Source organism: Macrobrachium rosenbergii, chromosome 40 (genome assembly GCF_040412425.1).
Source record: "Macrobrachium rosenbergii isolate ZJJX-2024 chromosome 40, ASM4041242v1, whole genome shotgun sequence".
Lineage (NCBI taxonomy): Eukaryota > Metazoa > Arthropoda > Malacostraca > Decapoda > Palaemonidae > Macrobrachium > Macrobrachium rosenbergii.
Genome location: NC_089780.1, coordinates 18,774,958 through 18,802,018, shown reverse-complemented (window position 1 = coordinate 18,802,018; position 27,061 = coordinate 18,774,958). Strand labels below are relative to the sequence as shown.

Genomic DNA, 27,061 nt, shown 5'->3' with positions numbered 1-27,061 from the left:
ACCAGAGTAACAGACAGATGTTGGGCTCTTTTCTCCGTCATCTTTGTTGCTGCTCATGAGATTTACACCCTCGTGCGCTGTTACCTGCTCCAGACACTGTTCCATAAGGTTCAGTCTCTGGGACTCAGGAAACCAAGCAGAAACGATCATTCCAGTTTGAAAAGAATCTTATTAGGTGTGGGGCTATGGTTCAGCTTAGCTGTTGAGTTGCACGGCTGTATTAATCTTGAGCAAAGTTCTTCAGAAGAAGTCAGCCCAGCTTCGTTCTGGACAAAAATAACCAGTATATTCGTCTGGCTTAGTAACGGAACTTCAGGACTAGTCATCACTGTGTCTTTTACCATATTAACAAAGGATATGAGGGTTCATCTCAGTGCAACGGTCAAGGAATTAATGAAAGAAGAACATAAGTCGCGAGCAAAGTGTCTTCTGAAAAGAAAAAAGAACGCTCGAATCAAATTAATGTCACCTTTAGGCAGAACTGTATATCCAGAAGCTAGACCCAACACCCTACCGAAAAGACAAATGAGCATCACAGACAAGCGTGTCACTGACCTAGAAAAACAAATAATTGACGTGGAGAAAATAATCAGCTTGATGATGGACTACTTCGGTTTTCCTCTCTTGTTGACAAACGTCATGATGACAACAGGAACCACTTACTTGCTCTACTTCCTGATCGATTCCTATCTCGAGGAGGGACAGTTCAACTGGATACTTCCTATCACGATGCCTTCCATGCTCTTACTCTCTGGACTCATTTCTGCAGAAACGGATGCCTTCAACGAGATGGTGAGAAGAACTTTCACGTTTGTAGACTAGACCTTGTAAAAAGTGCTCCCTGACTCTCTTCGAAGCAGATGTGTATTATCATTTAGATCTGGAATTAGAAATATGAAAGAGGTCATCACTGACCCCATTTTCTAACTGCTGTACTTTTTGAAACTATAAACCTTGTGGTCCTACTGTAATCTATTGATCTTTTCCTAATACAGTTCTTCTTTTAACTGTTGTCTTTGTTTTCTAACTACGATATTTTTTTCAATTTTATTCACTGTTTTATAACTAAAATACTAGTTTACAACAATGATTCTCGTTTTTAGGGTATAATCTTTATTCATAATTCCTCTCTTTGTTTCCCATATTTTTATTTTGTATTCAAATTTCCCCCCTTGCTTTTGAGTTACGTTCTACGTTATCTAGCTTCTTTTCTCGTTACATTATTAGCAATAATAATTATTAATAACTTCTCGATGCCTGTAACATACTCGAACACAGCCATCACCCCCGCCCCCACCCCCATATCACTTGTTTTCAGATCGCAAAACTTAAGAAGTACCTTCAAAATGTTCAAGCGAACATGCAACGCATTACTACCCTAAAACAGTTCTCCTCCTATTTTAATGATTTACTTACATTTGTATCTATTTATTTAATAATTGTTAATCTATTTTTCTAATATCTCATCTCTTCTTTCTGTATTTCCCGTTACCCCCCGTTACTTCATCCAAATGAACACCACATGTTTTGGAAGCTTAAATTTCAAGTCTATGGCCCGTGTTGGCTTGTTCCACATGAATAGGGTTCATCTTCTGAATAATAATAATAATAATAATAATAATAATAATAATAATAATAATAATAATAATAATAATAATAATAATAATTTGACCACTGTTGCTCCTCACTGTTGTTGAAATAGCTTTCAGGAAATTCACGAGTTTCATTGGCATTCCATAACTTGAGATCATCACTGACAAAGGTCTCTGTATCCTCAGGTGATGGATGGACTTGTTTCCTTGTCGTTCGAGTTTTCATACCAAGTTGTTTCGTTCCTTTCTGGCATTGCTGGACGTCACGTCTTTGCTGAATGACAACAGCGACCTATTTTTGCACAGACTGTCTTCTCGTTTTCTTAGTTATCATAATAATTTGATACATTAGTGATATTTGCAAACAATAAAAAAGACCAAAAAATGTTGTTACTACCAACCAATAAGACGAAACTTTAGCCTGTAATTTTTGCTTAATACGAGGAATGAAAGATTTCCATTTCACATTGATAGTCATAAAACACTGATTGCATTAAGATTACTGTTTAATCAAATACGCATTTACAAGAATATTTATCGCTCTTACCTTCGTCCCTTGCAATATTTACTTAATCCAAGCACTTCATTCTAAAGTGCGAAAATTTAAGTTAATTAGCAAACACTCGATCTAAATGTAAGTTACTTTATCACCTCCTTTACCCACTTAGTTTATCAGAAGAGGCTGGGTAGTTCCCCTCTGGCACCAGTGGAAGTCAGTTCTTCATCGCTGCGCTTTTAGATTAGGACGATCAGTTACTGGAAGACTACTTGAAAATTGCTGGCTGCTTCTCTTGGAATAAGGAACACCAAATGGAACACATTAACTAACTGGAATAATTCAAAGTTTTTTCTTCGGAAACTGAATCTAGGCCCTCGATTACTATGTATTAATGAATGAGCACTTCGTTTTGAATGTGAAATATATCACCTGCAAGACATTCAGCAAATAACCGAGATTTATCATAAATGTGGGCTAAAGGTTTCCAAACAATTTGCATTGGCATATAATTATAAAACAAGTAACTATCTATTTATAAGTGAACTAAGAAAAGACGACTTATATTTATCTGTTATGTGAAATTCTTTCCTTATGGTATTTCTGTATGGTCAACCGATCTGGAAAAGAACTATAAAGTATGTTACGGTGATTTAGACGAAATCTTGGAAAAGAACGGTATAGTGTCCTGCCTTCACACACTTCACTGTTGTGTACTCTTCCCAAAAAAAAACACGCTTTCCTTTGCCAACTGCAAAGTTTAACTTCATCAAGGGTCACTTTAAGCGGTAGAAATCGACGGTAATGGGCGTCAGAGAGATCCTGTTCTGGTTAATGAAGTTCTTCGCAGTCTTTCCCTACCAAACTTCAAAGACCCTTGACGGAAGGCCTCGTCTGAGTTGGAAGTGGGTAGCCTACTCTGTAGTCAAGACGATTCTGCTCATCTCCTTATCAGCAGCGTTTCTCTTTCTGCCCCTTTTAAGAAATCCGGATAATCCAGTTACCAGAGTAACAGACAGATGTTGGACTCTTTTCTCCGTCGTCTTTATTGCTGCTCATGAGATTTACACCCTCGTGCGCTGTTACCTGCTCCAGACACTGTTCCATAAGGTTCAGTCTCTGGGACTCAGGAAACCAAGCACCAACGATCGTTCCAGTATGAAAAGACTCTTATTAGGTGTAGGGCTATGGTTCAGCTTTGCTGTTGGCTTTCAAGGTTTAGTTAACCTTGAGCAAAGTTCATCAGAAGAAGTCAGCCCAGCTGCATTCTGGACAAAAATAACCAGTATATTCGTCTGGACTAGTAACGGAACTTCAGGACTAGTGATCAATGTGTGCTTTATCATATTAACAAAGGATATGAGAGTTCATCTCAGTTCAACGGTCAAGGAGTTGATGACAGAAGAACTTAAGTCGCGAGAGAAGTGTCTCCTTAGAAGGAAAAAGAAGAGTAGAACTCGAATCATAGTAACGTCACCTTTCAACAGAACTCTACATCTCGAAGCTAGACCCAACACCCTAGCGAAAAGACAAATGAGCATCACACACAAGCGTGTCACTGACCTAGAAAAACGAATCATCGACGTGGAGAAAATAATCAGCTTGATGATGGACTACTTCGGTTTTCCTCTCTTGTTGACAAACGTCATGATAACGATAGGAACCACTTACTTGCTCTACTTCCTGATCGATTCCTATCTCGAAGAGGGACAGTTCAACTGGATACTCCTTATCACGATGCCTTCCATGCTCTTACTCTCTGGACTCATTTCTACAGAAACCGATGCCTTCAACGAGATGGTGAGAAGAACTTTCACGTTTTTAGAATTGGTAAAAAGTGCTCCCTGATTCTCTTCGAAGCAGATGTGTATTATCGTTTAGATCTGGAATTATACTATAATATATTGATCTTTTCCTAATACAGTTCTTTTTTTAACTGTTGTCTTTCTTTTCTAACTACGATATTTTTTTTAGTTTTATTCATTGTTTTATAACTAAAATACTAGTTTACAACAATGATTCTCGTTTTCAGGGTACAATCTTCATTTCATAATTCCTCTCTTTGTTTATTTATTTTTATTTTGTATTCAAATTTTCCCCCATGCTTTTCAGTTACGTTCTATGTTATCAAGTTTCGTCCCTCGTTATATAATTGGCAATAATAATTGTTAATAACTTCTCGATGCCTGTAACATACTCGAACACAACCGTCACACCCCGCCCCCCATATCACTTGTTTTCAGATCGCAAAGCTTAAGAAGTACCTTTAAAATGTTTAAGCGAAGATGCAACTCATTTCTACCCTAAAACAGTTCTCCTCCTATTTTAATGATTTACTTACATTTTTATCTATTTATTTAATATGTTAATCTATTTTTCTTATACCTCATCTCTTCTTTCTGTATTTCCCGTTACCTTCCTTTACTTCGTCCAAATGAACTCCACATTCTTTGGAAGCTTGAATTTCAAGTCTATGGCCCGTGTGGGCTTGTTCCATATGAATAGGGTTCATCTTCTGAATAATAATAATAATAATAATAATAATAATAATAATAATAATTTGACCACTGTTGCTCCTCACTGTTGTTGAAATAGCTTTCAGGAAATTCACGAGTTTCATTGGCATTCCGTAACTTGAGATCATCACTGACAAAGGTCTCTATATCCTCAGGTGATGGATGGACTTGTTTCCTTGTCGTTCGAGTTTTCATACTAAGTTGTTTAGTTCCTTTCTGGCATCTTTACTGAATGACAACAGCGACCTATTTTTGCACAGACTGTCTTCTCGTTTTCTTAGTTATCATAGTAATGTGATACATTAGTGATATTTGCAAACAATAAGAAAGACCAAAAAATGTTGTTACTACCAGCCAGTGAGAGGAAACTTTAGCTTTTAAGTTTTGCTTAATACGAGGAATGAAAGATTTCCATTTCACATCGATAGTCATCACTGACAAAGGTCTCTGTATCCTCAGGTGATGGATGGACTTGTTTCCTTGTCGTTCGAGTTTTCATACTAAGTTGTTTCGTTCCTTTCTGGCATTGCTGGACGTCACGTCTTTACTGAATGACAACAGCAACCTATTTTTGCACAAACTGTCTTCTCGTTTTCTTAGTTATCATAATAATTTGATACATTAGTGATATTTGCGAACAATAAAAAGAACAAAAAATAATGTTGCTACTACCAGCCAGTGAGAGGAAACTTTAGTTTGTAAGTTCTGGTTAATACGAGGAATGAAAGATTTCCATTTCACATTGACAGTCATAAAACACTGACTGCATTAAGATTACTGTTTAATCAAATACGCATCTACAAGGATATTTATCGTTCTTACCTTCGTCCCTTGCAATATTTACTTAATCCGAGCACTTCATTCTAAAGTGCGAAAATTGAAGTCAATTAGCAAACACTCGATCTAAATGTAAGTCACTTTATCGCCTCCTTTACCCACTTAGTTTATCGGAAGAGGCTGGGTAGTTCCCCTCTGGCACCAGTGGAAGTCAGTTCTTCATCGCTGCGCTTTTAGATTAGGACGATCAGTTACTGGAAGACTACTTGAAAGTTGCTGGCTACTTCTCTTGGAATAAGGAACACCAAATGGAACACATTAACTAACTGGAATAATTGAAAGTTTGTTCTGCGGAAACTGAATCTAGACCCTCGATTTCTATGTATTAAGGAATGAGCATTTCATTTTGAATGTGAAATATATCACCTGCAAGTCATTCAGCAAATAACCGAGATTTGCCACAAATGTGGGCTAAAGGTTTCCAAGCAATTTGCATTGGCATATAATTATAAAACAAGTTAATATCTATTTATAAGTGAACTAAGAAAAGACGAATTATATTTATCTATTATGTGAAATTCATTCCTTATGGTATTTCTGTACGGTCAAACGACCTGGAAAAGAAATATAAAGTACTTTCGGTGCTTTTGACGAAATCTTGGAAAAGAATGATATAGTGTCCTGCCTTCAGACACTTCACTGTTGCGTACTCTTGCCAAAAAGAGCACGTTTTCCTTTGCCAACTGCAAAGTTTAACTTCTTCAAGTATCACTTAAGCCAACACAAATAGGTGGAAATGGGCGCCAGGGAGTTTCTGTTCTGGCTGATGAAGTTCTTCGCAGTCTTTCCTTACCAAACTTCAAAGACCTCTGACGGAAGGCCTCGTCTGAGTTGGAAGTTGGTTGCATACTCTGCAGTGAAGACGATTCTGGTCATCTCCTTATCAGTGGCATTTCTCTTTCTGCCCCTTTTTAGAAAGGCGGATAATCCAGTTAGCAGAGTAACAGACAGATGTTGGGCTCTTTTCTCCGTAGTCTTTATCGCTGTTTATGAGACTTACACCCTCGTGCGCTGTTACCTGCTCCAGACAGTGTTCCATAAGGTTCAGTCTCTGGGACTCAGGAAACCAAGCAGAAACGATCATTCCAGTATGAAAAGAATCTTATTAGGTGTGGGGTTATGGTTCAGCTTTGCTTTTGGTTTTCAGTGTTTTGTTAACCATGAGCAAAGTTCGTCAGAAGTCAGCCCAGCTGCATTCCTGACAAAAATGACCAGTATTTTCATCTGGTTTAGTAACGGATCTTCAGGACTAGTCATCAATGTGTGTTTTATCATATTAACAAAGGATATGAGGGTTCATCTCAGTGCAACGGTCAACGAGTTAATGACAGAAGAACCTAAGTCGCGAGAGAAGTGTCTCCTTAGAAGGAAAAAGAAGAATAGAACTCGAATCATAGTAACGTCACCTTTCAACAGAACTCTACATCTCGAAGCTAGACCCCACACCCTACCGAAAAGACAAATGAGCATCACACACAAGCGTGTCACTGACCTAGAACAGCAAATAATCGACGTGGAGAAAATAATCAGCTTGATGATGGACTACTTCGGTTTTCCTCTCTTGTTGACAAACGTCATGATGACAACAGGAACCACTTACTTGCTCTACTTCCTGATCGATTCCTATCTCGAGGAGGGACAGTTCAACTGGATACTTCTTATCACGATGCCTTCCATGTTCTTACTCTGTGGACTCATTTCTGCAGAAACGGATGCCTTCAACGAGATGGTGAGAAGAACTTTCACGTTTGTAGACTTTGTAAAAAGTGCTCCCTGGTTCTCTTTGAAGCACAGGTGTATTATCACTGAGAACTGAAATTAGAAATCTGAAAGAGATCATCACTGACCCCATTTTCTTACTGCAATACTCTTTCTAACTATAAACCTTATGGTCCTACTATAATCTAGTGATCTTTTCCTTTTACAGTTCTTTTAACTGTTGTCTTTGTTTTCTAACTACGATATTTTTTAAAAATTTCATTTCTTGTTTTATAACTAAAATGATTCTCGTTTTCAAGGTACAATCTTTATTTAATAATTTCCCTCTTTATTCCCTATATACTTGGTTTGTATTAAAATTTCCCCCCATGCTTTTCAGTTATGTTCTATGTTATCTAGCTTCGTGCCTCGTTATATAATTGGCAATAATAATTATTAATAACTTCTCAATGCCTGTAACATACTCGAACACAGCCGTCCACCAGCAACCCCCCCCCCCCCATATCACTTGTCTTGAGATCGCAAAGCTTAAGAAGTACCTTCAAAATGTTCAAGCGAAGACGCAACGCATTACTACCCTAAAACAGTTCTCCTCCCATTTGTAATGATTTACTTACATTTTTATCTGTTTATTTAATAATTGTTAAACTATTTTTCTAATACCTAATCTCTTCTTTCTGTATTTCCTATTACCTTCTGTTACTTCGTCCAAATGAACACCACATTCTTTGGAAGCTTGAATTTCAAGTCTGTGGCCCGTATGGGCTTGTTCCATATGAATAGGGTCATCTTCTGAATAATAATAATTATAATAATAATAATAATAATAATAATAATAATAATAATAATTATTTGACCTCTGTTGCTCCTCACTGTTGTTGAAATAGCTTTCAGGAAATTCACGAGTTTCATTGGCATTCCATAACTTGAGATCATCACTGACAAAGGTCTCTGTATCCTCAGGTGATGGATGGACTTGTTTCCTTGTCGTTCGAGTTTTCAAAATTAAGTTAAGTATACCTTAGTTTTACCAGACCACTGAGCTGATTAACAGCTCTCCTAGGGCTGGCCCGAGGATTAGACTTATTTTTCGTGGCTAAGAGCCAATTGGTTACTTAGCAACGGGACCTACAGCTCATTGTGGAATCCGAACCACATTATACCGCGAAATGAATTTCTATCACCAGAAATAAATTCCTCTAACTCTTCATCAGCCGGCCGGAGACTCGAACTTGGGCCTAGCGAGTGCTAGTCCACAGCTCTACCGACTCGCCCATTCGAGTTTTCATACTTCGTTGTTTAGTTCCTTTCTGGCATCGCTGTGCGGTTTTTTGAGAAAATCATTGCAGTACTGAGTGACAACAGCAAACTTTTTTTGCACAGACTGTCTTCTCGTTTTCTTAGGTATCATAATAATTTGATACATTAGTGATATTTTACGAACAATAAAAAGAGCAAAAAATAATATTGTTACTACCAGCCAGTAAGAGGAAACTTTAGCTTTTAAGTTTTGCTTAATACGAGGAATGGAAGATTTCCATTTCACATTGATAGTCATAAAACACTGATTGCATTAAGATTACTGTTTAATCAAATACGCATCTACAAGAATATTTTTCGCTCTTACCTTCGTCCCTTGCAATATTTACTTAATCCAAGCACTTCATTCTAAAGTGCGAACATTAAAGTCAATTAGCGAACACTCGACCTAAATGCAAGTCACTTTATCGCCTCCTTTACCCACTTAGTTTATCAGAAGAGGCTGGGTAGTTCCCCTCTGGCACCAGTGGAAGTCAGTTCTTCGTCACTGCACTTTTAGTTTAGGACTATCAGTTGCTGGAAGACGACTTGAAAGTTGCTGGCTACTTCTCTTGGAATAAGGAACACCAAATGGAACAGATTAACTAACTGGAATAATTCGAAGTTTTTCTGCGGAAATTGAATCTAGACCCTCCATTACTATGTATTAAGGAATGAGCATTTCATGTTGAATATGAAATATATCACTTGCGAGTCATTCAGCAAATAACCGAGATTTACCATAAAGGTGAGCTAACGGTTTCCAAGCAATTTGCATTGGCACATAATTATAAAACGTGTTAATATCTATTTATAAGTGAACTAAGAAAAGACAAATAATATTTACCTATTAGGTGAAATTCATTCTTTATGGCATTTCTGTATGGTCAATCGATCTGGAAAAGAACTATAGAGTAAGTTATGGTGCTTTAGACGCAAGCTTGGAAAAGAACGGTATAGTGTCCTGCCTTCAGACACTTCACTGTTGTGTACTCTTGCCAAAAAGAGCACGCTTTCCTTTGCCAACTGCAAAGTTTAACTTCATCAAGTATCGCTTAAAGCTGTAGAAATCGACGGAAATGGGCGTCAGAGAGATTCTGTTCTGGTTAATGAAGTTCTTCGTGGTCTTTCCTTACCAAACTTCGAAGACCCTTGACGGAAGGCCTAGTCTGAGTTGGAAGTGGGTAGCCTACTCTGTAGTCAAGACGATTCTGGTCATCTCCTCATCAGCAGCGTTTCTCTTTCTGCCCCTTTTTAGAAAGAAGGATAATCCAGTTAGCAGAGTAACAGATAGATGTTGGGCTCTTTTCTCCGTCGTCTTTATTGCTGCTCATGAGACTTACACCCTCGTGCGCTGTTACCTGCTCCAGACACTGTTCCAGAAGGTTCGGTCTCTGCGACTGAGGAAACCAAGCAGCAACGATCGTTCCAGTATGAAAAGACTCTTATTAGGTGTAGGGCTATGGTTCGGCTTTGCCGTTGGCTTTCAAGGTTTAGTTAACCTTGAGCAAAGTTCATCAGAAGAAGTCAGCCCAGCTGCATTCTGGACAAAAATAACCAGTATATTCGTCTGGCTTAGTAACGGAACTTCAGGACTAGTCATCACTGTGTCTTTTATCATATTAACAAAGGATATGAGGGTTCATCTCAGTGCAACGGTCAAGGAGTTAATGACAGAAGAACCTAAGTCGCGAGAGAAGTGTCTCCTTAGAAGGAAAAAGAAGAGTAGAACTCGAATCATAGTAACGTCACCTTTCAGCAGAACTCTACATCCACAAGCTAGACCCAACACCCTAGCGAAAAGACAAATGAGCATCACAGACAAGCGTGTCACTGACCTAGAAAAACAAATACTCGACGTGGAGAAAATAATCAGCTTGATGATGGACTACTTCGGTTTTCCTCTCTTGTTGACAAACGTCATGATGACAACAGGAACCACTTACTTGCTCTACTTCCTGATCGATTCCTATCTCGAGGAGGGACAGTTCAACTGGATACTTTTCATCACGGTGCCCTCCATGCTCTTACTCTCTGGACTCATTTCTACAGAAACGGATGCCTTCAACGAGATGGTGAGAAGAACTTTCACTTTCGTAGACTTTGAAAAAGCGCTCCCTGATTCTCTTTGAAGCAGAGTTGTATTATTGTTACTTAGATCTGGGATTAGGAATCTGATAACTTCATTACTGAATTTTCTTACTGCAATACTTTTTCTGACTGTAAACCTCGTGGTTTAACTATAATTTATGGATATTTTCTAATAGTTATTTTATAACAGCAATCTTTTTTTTTTAACTATAGTACTTTTTTAATTGTATTCCTTTTTTTATAATTACAATACTGGTTTTCAAACAATGATCCTCGTTTTCCAGGTCCAATTTTTACTCAATAACTACACTCTTTGTTCCCTATCCACTCACTTTGTGTTCTAATTTCACCCACCCTTGCTTTTTAGTTACGTTCTATGTTTTCTAACTATTTCCCTTGTTTTCTTTATACGTTCCCTGTTTTCGAAACCCTGTTCTTGTTACAAACTTTCAATAACAATTGTTAATAATTTCTTGATACCCGTAAACATAACTAAACACAAATGTCACCTCCCTGCACCACTTGTCTTCAGATCGCAAAGTTTAGGAAGTACCTTCAAAACTTCAAATGTTCAAGCAAAGATAAAACGCATTTATACCATGACTCAATTCTCCTTGTATTTCAATCATTTATTTACATTAAATCAATTTATTTAAATAATTGTTAATTTGTTTTCTAATAACTTATCTCTTCTTTCTGTATCTCCTATTACCTTCTGTTACTGCTTTCAAATGAAGTCCATAATCTTTTGAAACTTGAATTTCAAATCAGTGACCCCTCTGGGCTTCTTCCATATGAATAGGGTTCATCTTTTGAATAATAATAATAATAATAATAATAATAATAATAATAATAATAATAATAATAATAATAATAATAATAATAATAATAATAATAATAATAATAATAATAATAATAATAATAATAATAATAATAATAATAATTTGACGACTCTTGCTCCTCACTGTTGTGAAAATAGTTTTCAGGAAATTCACGAGTTTCATTGGCATTCCATAACTTGAGATCATCACTGACAAAGGTCTCTGTAACCTCTGGTGACGGATGGACTTGTTTCCTTGTCGTTCGAGTTTTCATACCATGTTGTTTAGTTCCTTTCTGGCATCGCTGGACGTCGCGTCTTTGCTCTGTGATTTTTTAAGAAAATCAATGGAGCACTGAATGACAACAGCTAACTTTTTTGCACAGACTGTCTCCTCGTTTTCTTCGTTATCATGATTATTTGATACATTAGTGATATTTGCAAATTATAATAACAAAAAAAACGATACTTTGTCTACCACCTAATAACAAGAAACACTGGCTTCAAAGTTTCGCTTAATACGAGAAATGAAATATTTATATTCCCCATTAAAATTATACAAAAAAACTTATTGCATTTAAATAGCAGTATTGTCCAGTAAAACCCAATGTACCTTTACCTTCCATATGAATCGTTTTTACCTTTAACCCTTAAAATAATGACTTAATCCAAGCACTTCATTTTCAAGTGAGAAAATGGAAATCAATTAAGAAACACTTGACTTATATGCAGGTCACTTTATCACCTCCTTTACCTGCTTACTTTATCAGAAGAGGCTGGGTAGTTCCCCTCCGGCACCAGTGGAAGTTAGTTCTTCGTCACTGCACTTTTAGAAAATCAGGACGATCAGTTACTGGAAGACGACTTGAAAATTGCTCGCTACTTCTCTTGGAATAAGGATCATCAAATGGAACAGATTAACTAACTGGAATAATCCAAAGTTTTTTCTCCGAAAACTGAATCTAGACCCTCGATTTGTATGTGTTAAGGAATGAGCATTTTATTTTGAATGTGAAATATATCACCTCCAAGTCATTCAGCAAATAACCGAGATTTACAATAAATGTGGGCTAATGGTTTCCAATGAATTTGCATTGGCGCATAACTATAAAACAAGTTAATATCTATCTATATGTGAACTAAGAAAGGACAAATTATATTTACCTATTAGGTGCAGTTCGTTCTTTATGGTATTTCTGTATGGTCAACCGATCTGGAAAAGAACTATAGAGAAAGTTACGGTGCTTTAGGAGAAATCTTGGAAAAGAATGGTATAGTGTCCTGCCTTCAGACACTTCACTGTTGTGTACTCTTGCCAAAAAGAGCACGCTTTCCTTTGCCAACTGCAAAGTTTAACTTCATCAAGTATCACTTCAAGCTGTAGAAATCGACGGAAATGGGCGTCAGAGAGATTCTGTTCTGGTTAATGAAGTTCTTTGCAGTCTTTCCTTACCAAATTTCAGAGACCCCTGACGGAAGGCCTAGTCTGAGTTGGAAGTGGGTGGCCTACTCTGTAGTCAAGACGATTCTGGTCATCTCCTTATCAGCAGCGTTTCTCTTTCTGCCCCTTTTAAGAAATCCGGATAATCCAGTTAGCAGAGTAACAGACAGATATTGGGCTCTTTTCTCCGTCGTTTTTATTGCTGCTGCTGAGGCTTACACCCTCGTGCGCTGTTACCTGCTCCAGACACTGTTCCAGAAGGTTCAGTCTCTGGGACTCAGGAAACCAAGCACCAACGATCGTTCCAGTATGAAAAGACTCTTATTAGGTGTAGGGCTATGGTTCGGCTTTGCCGTTGGCTTTCAAGGATTAGTTAACCTTGAGCAAAGTTCATCAGAAGAAGTCAGCCCAGCTGCATTCTGGACAAAAATAACCAGTATATTCGTCTGGCTTAGTAACGTAACATCGGGACTAGTCATCACTGTGTCTTTTATCATATTAACAAAGGATATGAGGGTTCATCTCAGTGCAACGGTCAACGAGTTAATGACAGAAGAACCTAAGTTTCGAGAGAAGTGTCTTCTTAGAAGGAAAAAGAAGAGTAGAACTCGAATCATAGTAACGTCACCTTTCCACAGAACTCTACATCCAGAAGCTAGACCCAACACCCTAGCGAAAAGACAAATGAGCATCACACACAATCGCGTCACTGACCTAGAAAAACAAATAATCGACGTGGAGAAAATCATCAGCTTGATGATGGACTACTTCGGTTTTCCTCTCTTGTTGGCAAACGTCATGATGACAATAGGATCCACTTACTTGCTCTACTTCCTGATCGATTCCTATCTCGAGGAGGGACAGTTCAACTGGATACTTTTTATCACGGTGCCTTCATTGCTCTTACTCTCTGGACTCATTTCTACAGAAACGGATGCCTTCAACGAGATGGTGAGAAGAACTTTCACTTTTGTAGACTTTGTAAAAAGCGCTCCCTGATTCTCTTTGAAGCAGATGTGTATTATTATCATTTAGATCCTGAATTAGAAATCTGAAAGGTGTCATCACTGCCCCCATTTTATAACTGCAATGCTTTTTCTAACTATATACCTTGTGGTCCTACTATAATCTATTGATCTTTTCCTAATACAGTTCTTTTTTAAATAGAATCTTTCTTTCCTAACTAAGAATTTTTTTTCAGTTTCATTCCTTGTTTTATAACTAAAATACTAGTTCAAAACAATGATTCCCGTTTTCAAGGTACAATCTTTCTTTCAAAATTTCTGTCTTTGTTCCCTATAAATTTATTTTGTATTCAAATTTCCCCCCTTGCTTTTCAGTTATGTTCTATGTTATCTAGCTTCGTCCCTCGTTATATAATTGGCAATAATAATTATTAATAACTTCTCGATGTCTGTAACATACTCGAACATAGCCGTCACACCCCCCATCATATCACTTGTCTTGAGATCGCAAAGTTTAAGAAGCCCCTTCAAAATGTTCATGCGAAGATGCAACTCATTACTACCCTAAAACAGTTCTCCTCGTATTTTAATGATTTACTAACATTTTTAATTATTTATTTAATATATTAATCTGTTTTTCTAATATCTCATCTCTTCTTTCTGTATTTCCTGTTACCTTCTGTTACTTCGTCCAAATGAATGCGACATTCTTTGGAAGCTTGAATTTCAAGTCTATAGCCCCTGCGGGCTTGTTCCATATGAATAGGGTTCATCTTCCGAATAATAATAATAATAATAATAATAATAATAATAATAATAATAATAATAATAATAATAATAATAATAATAATAATAATAATAATTTGACCACTCTTGCTCCTCACTGTTGATGAAATAGCTTTCAGGAAATTCACGAGTTTCATTGGCATTCCATAACTTGAGATCATCACTGGCAAAGGTCTCTGTAACCTCAGGTGACGGATGGACTTGTTTCCTTGTCGTTCGAGTTTTCATACCGTGTTGTTTAGTTCCTTTCTGGCATCGCTGGACGTCGCGTCTTTGCTCTGTGATTTTTAAAGAAAATCAATGGAGCACTGAATGACAACAGCTAACTTTTTTGCACAGACTGTCTCCTCGTTTTCTTCGTTATCATAATTATTTGATACATTAGTGATATTTGCAAATTATAATAACAAAGAAAACGATACTTTTTCTACCACCTAATAACAAGAAACACTGGCTTTAAAGTTTCGCTTAATACGAGAAATGAAATATTTATATTCCCCATTAAAATTATACAAAAAACTTATTGCATTTAAATAGCAGCATTGTCCAGTAAAAGCAAATATGCCTTCACCTTGTACATCAATCGTTTTTACCTTTAACCCCTGCATATATTACTTAATCCAAGCACTTCATTTTAAAGTGCGAAAATGGAAGTCAATTAATAAACACTTGACTTAAATGCAGGTCACTTTATCGCCTCCTTTACCTACTTAGTTTATCAGGAGAGGCTGGGTAGTTCCCCTCCGGCACCAGTGAAAGTCAGTTCTTCGTCACTGCGCTTATAGGAGATCAGGACGGTCAGTTATTGGAAGACGACTTGAAAATTGCTGGCTACTTCTCTTGGATTAAAGGACGTCTTCTGGAAGTCAAAGTTTTTACACAGAAAGCTGAATCTGTAAGCTCGATTTCCGTGTATTTAAAGTTAATCTACTTAAAAGTAATTCAGTGCATAAACTAGAGACAGAAATTTAACCAGGTTTACCATAAATGTGGGCTAATGGTTTCTAAGCAATTCTGCATTGCCGCGTAAGTGTAAAACAGATAAATATCTATTTTGTGTGAACCAAGAATAGACAGATCATATTTATCCATTATGTGAATTTAAAACATTATAGTGTTTCTGTATGGATTAAGTTGTGGAGCTTGTGTCAAAATACTGGAAAAGAAGGTATAGTGTCCTGCCTTCAGACACTTCACTGCTGTGTACTCTTGCCAAAAAGAACACGCTTTCCTTTGCCAACTGCTAAGTTTAACCTCTTCAGGTATCACTTAAACCAACACAAATAGGTGGAAATGGGCGCCAGGGAGTTTCTGTTCTGGTTAATGAAGTTCTTCGCAGCCTTTCCTTACCAAACTTCAAAGACCTCTGACGGAAGGCCTCGTCTGAGTTGGAAGTGGGTAGCCTACTCTATAGTCAAGACGATTCTGGTCATCTCCTCATCAGCAGCGTTTCTCTGTCTGCCCCTTTACAGAGAGCCGGATAATCCAGTTACGAGAGTAACAGACAGATTTTGGGCCCTTTTCTCTGTAGTCTTTATTATTGTTCATGAGACTTATACCCTCTTGCGCTGTTACCTGCTCCAGACACTGTTCCATAAAGTTCAGTCTCTGGGACTCAGGAAACCAAACAGCAACGATCGTTCCAGTATGAAAAGAATCTTATTAGGTGTGGGGCTATGGTTTGGCTTTGCTGTTGGTTTTCAAGGTTTAGTCAGCCTTGAGCAAAGTTCATCAGAAGAAGTCAGCCCAGCTGCATTTTGGACGAAAATGACCTGTTCATTCGTCTGGTTTAGTTACGAAACTTCAGGACTAGTCATCACTGTGCTTTTTATCATACTAACAAAGGATATGAGGGTTCACCTAAGTGCGTCAGTCAAGGAATTAATGAAAGAAGAACCTAAGTCGCGAGAGAAGTGTCTTCTGGGAAGAAAAAAGAAGATGACCCGAATCAGAGTAACGTCACCTTTAGGCAGAACTCTACATCCCGAAGCTAGAACCAGCACCCTAGCGAAAAGACAAATGAGCATCACACACAAGCGTATCACGGACCTAGAAAGACAAATACTCGACGCGGAGAAAACAATCAGCTTGATGATGGACTACTTCGGTTTTCCTCTCTTGTTGACAAACGTCATGTTGACAATAGGAACCACTTATATGCTTTACTTCTTGATTGACTCCTATCTCGAAGAGGGACAATTCAACTGGGTAATTTTTACCATGATACCTACCATGATCTTCTACATTGGCCTCATTCCTTCTGAAGTGGATGCGTTTAACGATACGGTAAGGAAATTGTCATGTTTGGAAATAATGATGTGTTACTTGAATATCTGTTTATCAGTAGTATATTATTATTACATTTTTTGTTGTTGTTGTTCCCATTGCTCTTAAAAACCGGCTGCTGCTAAAAGAGTCAGATTTTGTATTTCCCATATTTTGATAGAGCGAGCTGTATTTCCCATCAGTTAATGCAGCCAGAATCTGCATTTTCCCCTGTGTTGACACACCGTAATTTGTATTTTTCAGCTATTTGTGAAACAGAATTCTTTAATTTTCACTAATGTTGCAGCTAGAATATATAATTTTCAGTTATCTATGGAATCTTATCATTTTACCATTGACAGGACTTGACTGTCTTTATCCCTCTGTAAAATTCACCGTCCAAGCTTAAAACGGTGCTTTCAGACAGAATATCTACTGAATTCTCAGCACATTATGTCCTATGAAAACAAAGATATAAGTAGTGTGATCCTATTTCTCTGGCTACACCAGATTTCTTTCTGTTGTCAGTGGATTTTAGGCCTTAACTTTCAGATTTCATTCAGGGCTAAATGTGTTGTTGTTCTGGACCTAAAAGGAAAAAACTTGCTTTTCCTTCCAAAATGGGGGTCAACAGCCCTCCACAAGGCTCTTCTCTGGCTTGGGACACAATACACTAGTTTCTCAAGAAACGGGTACGCACTAGACAATATTTTCCTTGTTCATCTCTTTGGTATCATAACAGTCATTCAGTTCGAGATCGTGCTTGGCCCAATGGAGCCTTCCTTTGCAGTCATTATATATGCATGTTATGAATCTAACATACTATTTTCATAACGTTCATCAGAGTTGGAACATCTGAGTTTGCAAAACGTCAGATTGCGTCAAAATTCAAGCGTTTCCTCACGCCAAAAGCAATTTTTCATGAAAATAGAGACTATTCAAAATAAATCGCAGCCAAACCCTTTATCATATTCATCAGTAGTGATACCCAAGAAAGGTTCGAACCACGGAAAATTATAATCTTTTTTTTTCAGAAGCGGAAGGATGCCCTGTCACTACAGAGACACATCAGTTCAGACCCTTACCTGCGAGAAAGCGTTTCTGTGAGTGCAGACCCTCGGGCTTTCTAACAGGCTATGCATTTGGAATCATGAAGAGAGAGAGAGAGAGAGAGAGAGAGAGAGAGAGAGAGAGAGAGAGAGAGAGAGAGAGATACATCCACGGAGTTTTGCAACAATTCATATATTTAGTACATTTGAATCACTTTTGTTGAAGTCGTTACTCTTCAGTGAAACACATTCGACCTTTCTGTTGGGTCCCATAGCTTTTTCAGTATTTATTCTTCTTTTCTTTTTCTGGAGCAAAAGGCTTAAGGATAATATTAAGGAATACTGTAAAAGTTTTGTGAAAGCCTCCTAAACATTTCTGAGGTAAACAGTATTAGAACGATAATGAACAGATATTCCTAATAATTCGAACAATTCAAAAGATCTGAGCTTAACTTTAGAAAATTAGATAAATGGTTAGAATCCTTCGCCTCGAAATTCAAATGAAATCCATCACTTCAGATGCACCGAATCTTGACCATGCTCAACCAGAGGACCGATTTCTCCCTCCTGGGATTCTTCAACCTCGGTAGATCCTGTCTGACGACGGTAAGCGAAGAGGAGTCCTAATTTTCCCTTTATATATTCACGTTTCCTCTTAGCAGTTATAACACTTTTGAATCTTTCCCATTCAATTTCCTTACGAGGTCAATAACCTAGATGTTGCGACGCCAGTTTGAATGACCATGAATCAGTCAACCTTTCCCAAGCCCAGATGAATAAGGAGGGTTGGAGTCAGGGACGGCGTCCACCCTTAAAACATTTGCCTATTTCAAATCTTTTTCTGCTACAAATATTTGGTTGTCTGTCTGTCTTTCGTTTAGAATTCAGTGTTTCTTAACCCGGGGTGCTAGCACCCCCAGGGGATGGTAAAATCAATTTGCCGGGTGCTGGAAATGCAGCACAAATGAAAAATGAAAACTACCTCAAAAGCAATATATGATAATAATAATAATAACAATAATAATAATAAAGATATTATTATTATTATTATTATTATTATTATTATTATTATTATTATTATTATTATTATTATTATTATTATTATATGATCCCAGTAACCAGATGTATAGCGGTGCTGGACTGTGAAGCCTTACTACAGGGGGTGCTGAGGTCAGAAAAGGTTAAGAAACACTGGTAGATCAATATCAACGCTTTCAAAGGTTCTCGTACCTATTGCCTTAATTCTTCAGGCATTTCATAAGGAAACAAACATGCATAAGGAAAAGAAAGTAACATCCACTGCTTTTCTTGTTACCAACAGCTCCAGTGTAAGATTACTTCCCTTTTAAAGTTTTCCGCAATGTGGTGTTAACTCCTGATGAAGGCTGTATTATTTCCCATGACTATATCCATCTCTCATCTCATCGCAGGCCGCGGGATTCATCTTGACCTACCTCATCATCGTCCTGCAGTTTCGTGGAATCAAAATGGCGTCCCTTTGATGAAGGAGAGACGAAGGGACGTCTTTCGAGCTCGGGGAAGATGCTATGCGACAATCTTCAGAAAACCGAGTAAATCGTTGTTGAAAATCAACGATATTTTAATCGCAATAACATTGTTATTTACAATGCTATGATCTTACATTTTTTTCAAATTGAAACTAATTCATTTAAAATGATTCCTATGTTACGCTGTTTGAAAACGGTTATTAGTTTTTGAGATATTTATGAAAATGTGTCGGTATGTCTCTTTTTCACTTTAATTCCCCCATGCACGCAATAAAATAGTTTTTATTGTGTATATGGTATAAAATCCCCTAGATATTGGTGTATTGTTACCATACTTTATTTTACAGTGTATGGTAATTATATAAAAAAAAATAATCGCCAAGAAGGGACCACCCTTCTTGATCTTTGTCTTTCAAAATAATTTCCACAAAATTCCAAAAATATTTGATGGACATAGTTAACATACATTAATAAACATATCATGGAGTATATTGTGTATCAAACCCGTGAATAGTGATTAGTGGTTAAGATAATGGTGATTAATGCAATAAAAACAAAAAACAAGTCAATAAACATCAAAACACATGGAGTATGTTAATAATAACCTTAACTAACTTGTGAATTATGATTAATGATAAGATCATGATTGTGTATAAAATTAATCATTATTAGATGAAAGGGCATAAAAAAAGATAGAGAATGACAAAAATAGTTTTGCTCATCAAAATTTGAGAAGTTTTTGTCTTTCTATTATTATTGTAGAGTAGCCAGTAGCATTAATCCATAGACAGGCAAGGGCCATCAACAAAGAAAGGTGGTGGGGGAGAGAAGTCCAGTAATGTTCAGAAGAAAGACGAGGACAGGCCATGGTCTGCTCTTAGTCATGGTGACATAGAACCAATCGTCGTCACAGAGTTTGGAAGTCTTCTGGATGCCACAGATATTATTTCAATGTGTGCCTTTTGTTCTTGTTCAAGGTGAGAGGCATCTGTTTCAGCCACCAACAAGTGCTATTGTGAGCTGCTCACAGGCATTGCGGCATCCTTGTTTTACAGGGCGAAAACCGGTATTATAATTGTGACTGAAAACCTTGCTGGTACAGTGCACTGACGCTGAGGTAAGACTCCAAATATTCCCTGTTCAGAGTTTGTTGTCGGCTGTGGCACTTGGAACATCCTAACAGAAATAACTTCTGTTAGGATTCATGGACACATTACAGAAGAACCCTGTTATTCTTCTGTAACATAAGCACTGATAGTCCCTGTTCAGAGTTTGTTGACGGCTGTGGCAGCTGGAACATCCTAACAGAAGTTACATGCGTTCATTTCACAGACACATTACAGAACAACCCTGTTATTCTCCTGTAACATAAGCACTGATAGGCTGGCCCGTCACTCAGTGTAAGGCAAGAATCTCAAGTAATAACATTCCCATATATCGGCTCTCCAGAAACTTGGAACACAGATTGGCTGGCCTACAGCATGGCGTATAACAATATTCTCGATGACAGAAATATCTCATAATTTTTCCCCGGAAATCACAATTTTTGATCGTAAGGGAGACCTAATTCTTTATGCTAAATTTTTCTCGAAGAGATTCCAGTTCTAACCAGAATTTCATTGAAAGCAATGCATTACATGGTTCTGTAGTGATGGGCCACTTTATAATCGAAGTATAAATGCTAAAATTTCGATGCTAGTTTTGGCGATTTTTATGATATTTCCTAACTAAAATCAGAATTATTCCTACTGTATATCACTGAATGCAACATTTATATGTAAATATTGATTACCTTTACAGTATATAAAATGTTGACTGCTTTCAATTTCAGTTTGATAATAGAAGTAGTTCTTCATTGGATGGGTCGATAACGTACTCGGCTAGCACTCACCTAGGCCCGCGTTCGATTCTCCGGCCGGCCAATGAAGAATTAGATTTTATTTCTGGTGATAGAAATTCATTTCTCGGTATAATGTGTTTCGGATTCCACAATAAGCTGTAGGTCCCGTTGCTAGGTAACCAATCGGTTCTTAGCCACGTAAAATAAGTCTAATCCTTCGGGCCAGCCCTAGGAGAGCTGTTAATCAGCTTAGTGGTCTGGTTAAACTAAGGTATACTTAACTTTGATAATAGAAGTGTGATTGTATACAATGGTAGAATTAAACTTTGAAAACGTCTTGTATACGTTTATTCAGTTTACTGGCGTCAACATAACTTTTAAAAAAATGAAAGACAAATAAAACCTAATATGGAAATGAAAAATGACTTTTACAATACTGTCTACAAGGTGACTGTACAATTTAATATATGAACTTACTTTGTACTCAAATTATTGTTATTCATCTATTTATGTATTCCGTTATTCCTTTTGTTTCTTATCTATTATTTTCAATTGTTCAGATTTTCGATTTTTCTGTTCTTAGTCCTTCCTTTTCTTCTTTCATTCAACGGACGCCATTTTAATCCCTCGGAACTGCAAGACAATGACGAGGTAGGACAAGATGAATCCTGCGGCCTGTAATGAGGAAAAATTTCTTCAGTAGGAAAAAAAATCCCTTGTCTAATTGTAAAGAGAAAAGAAAAATATTCTCGTTTTGTAACGCAAAGATTCCAATCCTTACTGTATCTTTCCTACTTTGTCATATCTTGAAACGGAAGAATTTGTAATGATATTCTTAAAATTCTTAGCCCGCTTTAAAAATATTTAATTAGTCATAATGGCAAAAATGGAATAACCAAATAATGAAGCTATAACTTGATAAGTATAACCTTTACTTGACAGCACTGTAGCTCAAGACCATAGTATAAATATTAAGTGTACACTGGGCAGGTATTTTCATGCCAGTGTTTATACAGGTGCACGAACTGGTTAAGTAGCGGTCTCACCACACAACTCCAAAAGGAGCGATTACTATAAGACCGAAAATCGAACTGAATAGTAATTCTATTGTTTACAGTGTCCGGTAAGAGGGTACGCTACCATCACGCCATAGACCACGTGCGAACTAGTCTTCCGAATAAGCAGGTGTCACAAAGTTTCCTATGCTCCTGGTCACGCCCGGAAGCAATGCATCGAACGGGTTGAAAATCTACTGTATGTTGAATTTCAGCTTTCCAAAATGCGAGAGAACTCTCATCGTCTCTATGTGCGAGGAATGTTAACACCATCATAACGACCACTTGTTATAGGCAGGGCTGCTCACACACACGACGAGCTACACTTTCATGCTGGCCTATGAAAATGTAGCTCTTCGTGTGCAAGAAGCCCCGTCTATAGCAAGTGGTTTTTATGATGGCGTTAACATTCCTCACACACGGAGACGGTAAGAGTTCACTCGCATTTTGGAAAGCTGAGATTCAGCATACAGCGGATATTCAACCCACTCGATGCATTGCTTCTGGGCATGACCAGGAGCATGGGAAACTTTGTGACACCTGCGTGTTCGGAAGACTAGTTCGCGTGTGGTCTATGACGTGATGTAATTGCTCCTTTTGGAGTTGTTGCTACTGTGAGGGGATGGCCTCCCAGTGGCTACAGAAAGTGAGTAGGACATCTTGCTAATACTTCCTATTTTTCAGACATTATTCAGTGATTGTTATTTTGCAGTCTCTATGGTTTGCACCATTGCAATGAGCCTCTCGTTCCTTTGAGTATCTTATTATTATGCATTTTTATTTTGTTTCAAGTTTTTTTTATGCACCGTGAACCAGGATTTAGCGAGAACTGTATTTCTCTTAACAGGGATTCTGGTTGGGTCCTGTGAGGACACTGAATGTTGGAGAATGGTGTATTTCACTTTGACTATGAGACATTTATTTATAGAGTGATCATGTCCTGTTTTTTGGTATATCATTTGGTGACAGGAATGTCTGTCAGCGGTGATTTTTGGTGTAGGAATTCTGATTCGATTGATTTGAACAGTTACCGCTCTAATTTTGTGTCTTGGTTTGCTTTGATTTTTTTTTTATTTTCAATCTTGTGGTTTGTGAGAGATCATAATTCATAACTCTTAGCTTTGGCAGTTATGCTTTCGTTAAATTTCCAAGTAAAGTCTAGTTTTTATATAACTCGGCATTTTAATTCAATAAGCCTTAGTCTTGGTTAGATGCAAGTTGTGACTGAGAGAGAGAGAGAGAGAGAGAGAGATTCCTTTTCAGCTCCATCAGCGTTACCAATCGGAGATTTTGAAAGGTAGGTGAGGCATGGTTGTCTTATTACAATCTCTCTCTCTCTCTCTCTCTCTCTCTCTCTCTCTGTATATATATATATATATATATATATATATATATATATATATAGAGAGAGAGAGAGAGAGAGAGAGAGAGAGAGAGAGAGAGAGAGAGAGAGAGAGTATAAGAACTATAGTAAAGAGAGAGAGAGAGAGAGAGAGAGAGAGAGAGAGAGAGAGAGAGAGAGATATAGTATATATATATATATATATATATATATATATATATATATATATATATATATATATATATATATATATATATATATATATATATTCATACATTTACCAGGAGCAAAATTAATATATCTGAAAGGCACCATACTTACGGTAGTTAAGCAGGACCGGCCAAGGCTGAAGAATCCTACCAGGGAAAAGTCAGTCCTTCTCTGAAGAGTGTTCAAGACTCGGTTGACCTGAGGTTAACATTAAGATTTTAGAATCATTACGACCCTGGAGCTATGGGTCACTTACTAAGTCAAATTCTAAAGCTTTTGAAAGCCTAGATAGATACATTTTTACTTGAACGTACCTTTTATTTTAAGCGCATGAGTATATTGAAATACATAACATGTAGATTTTATAATTACCAATAATATACATGAACCACACATATATCCAACAGACAATAAAGAGATGTTTGTGTGAAAGTTGCAAAAAAAAAAAAACAACATAAAGAGATCATATTTTATTCGAGAGGCGCTATTCAGAATTTGGTGGAGAACTATACTCACAGCGACGCTTTCCCGAAGATATGGGTCTGAACTGATGTATCTCTGTAGAATCAGAGCGTCCTTTCGCTTCTGCAAAAAGAAAGAAGGGGAATTCTTAAATCATGGATTACGGATATTAGGTAACTATTTAAAGCAACAAAGCGATTTCATACATACATACATACATACATACATATATATATATATATTTATATATATATATATATATATATATATATATATATATATATATATATATATATATATATATATTATATGTGTGCGTGTGTGTGTGTACAGTATACATACAGAGTATGTAGGTATGTGGGGAAGGGTTCTGTAAAACGGGTGAGAGGAATAATTGCTGTTTTGTAGAAGGGCAAAAGTAGTCGAGGAGACTGCAAGAATTATAGAAGCATCAGGTTGCTGTGTGAGTTTAGATGAAAATGATCTGTGGACCAAGAGTTTAACATAAAAAGTCATGTGAGAAGTTCACAATTTAAAGGAAAAATCTGACACATTACCTTGTGTCAGGAAAAAATGCAACGTTTGCTATACAATGAAATAAGAAAATCAGCTAAATTCGCCTGCATTTCTATTCAACGTTTTCTTAAAATATTTCCATCCTATTATCATGGAACAGTGACTTCATTGTTTTTAAATCACGATTATGTTAATGCCAATGGCAAAAATAAAAAAATAATAATGACAGCAAAATTTCACTTACAACCTAATGAAAATAACCTTACACTTTTGTTGATTGCATCCGATTCTTCCTGCATAAGTACAAAATGGCTGATCATGGCAGGTATCATGATGAAAACCATCCAGTCAAACACCCCGTCAGTCAGATAAGAATCAATCTGGAAGTACAACAGGTAGGTAATTCCCAGGGGCATCGTCAGATTTGCCAACAGCAGAGGGAAGCCGAAGTATTCCATCATCAGGCTAACTGTATCCTCGACGTCGATCAGTTGTTTCTCGAGTCCAGTTATTTGCTGAGCTGCAACGCACGTCTTCATCCTTAGCACCTTCTTAGCACCAGTTCGCAGAAGAAGAAAGCTATGGAAACTGGGACGTATGTTAGCCTTTGAACGCCTTTCTAGAGCTGCAGTCTTTGTTGTGGTACTATTCTTCTTCTTGCCGGTTTTTCTGTGATTGAGACTTTCTTGAGGTTTAAGTCCCTTGGCAAGTAAATCTTGGACAGTTGCACTTAAATGAACCCTCAGTTTCCTGGTCAGCATTATGAAAGTCATTACAACGGTCAGCTCAGAAATTCCACAGCCGATCCAGATGGTGAAGCTGGTCACTTTCGTCCAAATGGCTGCCGAGCCGTCTTCAGTCTCAAAGGAGCCGAGCAGACCAAGAGTGCCTGTGGAAAACGCGACCATGAATGTCAAGGCCATCAAGAGGCGATTTCTGCTATAGTTACTCCTGTTGGAGAAGCTTCTCAGTCTCTGGGACTGGAATTTTTCCAAAATCTCCTGGAGTAGGCGGCATCTCACAAGTGCATAAGACTGAGAAGTCACAACAAAGACCCCAGATACGACAGACCAGGATCTGTCTGTCATTCTGGTTATTGGGTGGCTAGAGTTCCTAAAGAGTGGTAGGAAAATGTACGCCACACCTATGACAATTATCAGCACAGATTTGACGGTTGAGTATACCAGCCACTTCCTGCAGAGTTGTGGCTTCCCTCCTGTGGGCTTTATTTGGTAAGGAAATGCCACAAAAACTCTCATTAAATAGAACAAAATTCTGAAACCCTCCATAATAAGTTGCGGCTTTCCTTTAAGAATGAATATATATGAGCTAAACTTTATATATGATGTCACTTAGAAATACAGCTTTTTGTGGCTTTCCTTTAAGACTGAATATATATGAGCTAAGCTTTATATGTGATGTCACTTAGAAATAGCTTTAATTGATTTTTAAGGTCTATATGTTACAAGACCAAAATATATGGCTTTTTATATTTTCTAGCTCACTTGCCAATGTAATTTTCATTATAAATCTTCAGATTCACTAATCTGTCTTTCCTGTTTCATTTGGAAAACCTAAATAAGTATTATGTGAAAAAGTCATTTCACTGCCAATGAAAATATAATCTTATCAATCGAAATTTCTAGTGATATTGAGATAAGTCTTTCATTTCCTCTACTGAGCTAAACTTAAATCAATTTCTCCGTTTCATTAAGAAAACAAATTAAATTAAGCTTTTCAGTTTTATCCCTCTGTTGTTTCATAAGACGAAATAGAATGATACTCTGTAAAAAGGAAGACACTCTCCATCAGTACGCCAAGAATTGCTTTCCAAAGGCACACGGCAAAGACGCAACATCCACCGATGTCAGAAAAGAACTGAAACAAACGCCGACTACAAGCTCGAGCGTCAGGGAAATAAGAGCGATGCCATCGAAGTGACCTGCGTTTATGGAGAGTGTTTTTTTTTTATATTCTTTTTTTTTTTATTGCTGAGGATCAATTTCCAATCTCCAAAATGAGGGGACGGTCACCCGAGCACTTATTCTGGAAGGTGATATCTGCTCTGATATGAAGTGGATCGATAAGAGAAGCTTAAAAGGTGATATTTTGCAGATTTACTGCGTAATGTCTTGCTTTTAAAATGATGTTTACAATCCTCTTTTACAAGTTTTCTTCACTTTAACGTTTTAATTCTCCTTGAAAATTTAGGCACTCTTTGCTCAGATTTTATACCTTAAAGGGATTTCCTT

The 27,061-nt window shown here is 37.3% G+C and overlaps 1 protein-coding gene across 3 annotated transcripts in view; it reads left to right on the top strand.

Annotated features, from left to right (window-relative positions):
* LOC136825955 (uncharacterized) overlaps window positions 1–20,207 on the top strand; it is a 137,053-nt gene extending 116,846 nt beyond the window's left edge. Inside the window, exons 1-4 of one of the 3 annotated variants that reach the window (XM_067082819.1) lie at window positions 14,752–16,848; window positions 17,862–17,930; window positions 18,396–18,482; window positions 19,307–20,207. In XM_067082819.1, coding sequence (XP_066938920.1) covers window positions 15,856–16,848; window positions 17,862–17,930; window positions 18,396–18,482; window positions 19,307–19,378 — 1,221 coding nt within the window. In that variant the 5' untranslated portion in view covers window positions 14,752–15,855 and the 3' untranslated portion in view covers window positions 19,379–20,207. Of the gene's footprint in view, window positions 1–14,751; window positions 16,849–17,861; window positions 17,931–18,395; window positions 18,483–19,306 lie in introns of those variants that run through there. The other 2 variants (XR_010849494.1, XR_010849493.1) reach the window with 2 other exon arrangements.
* Window positions 20,208–27,061: the final 6,854 nt, after the last annotated feature.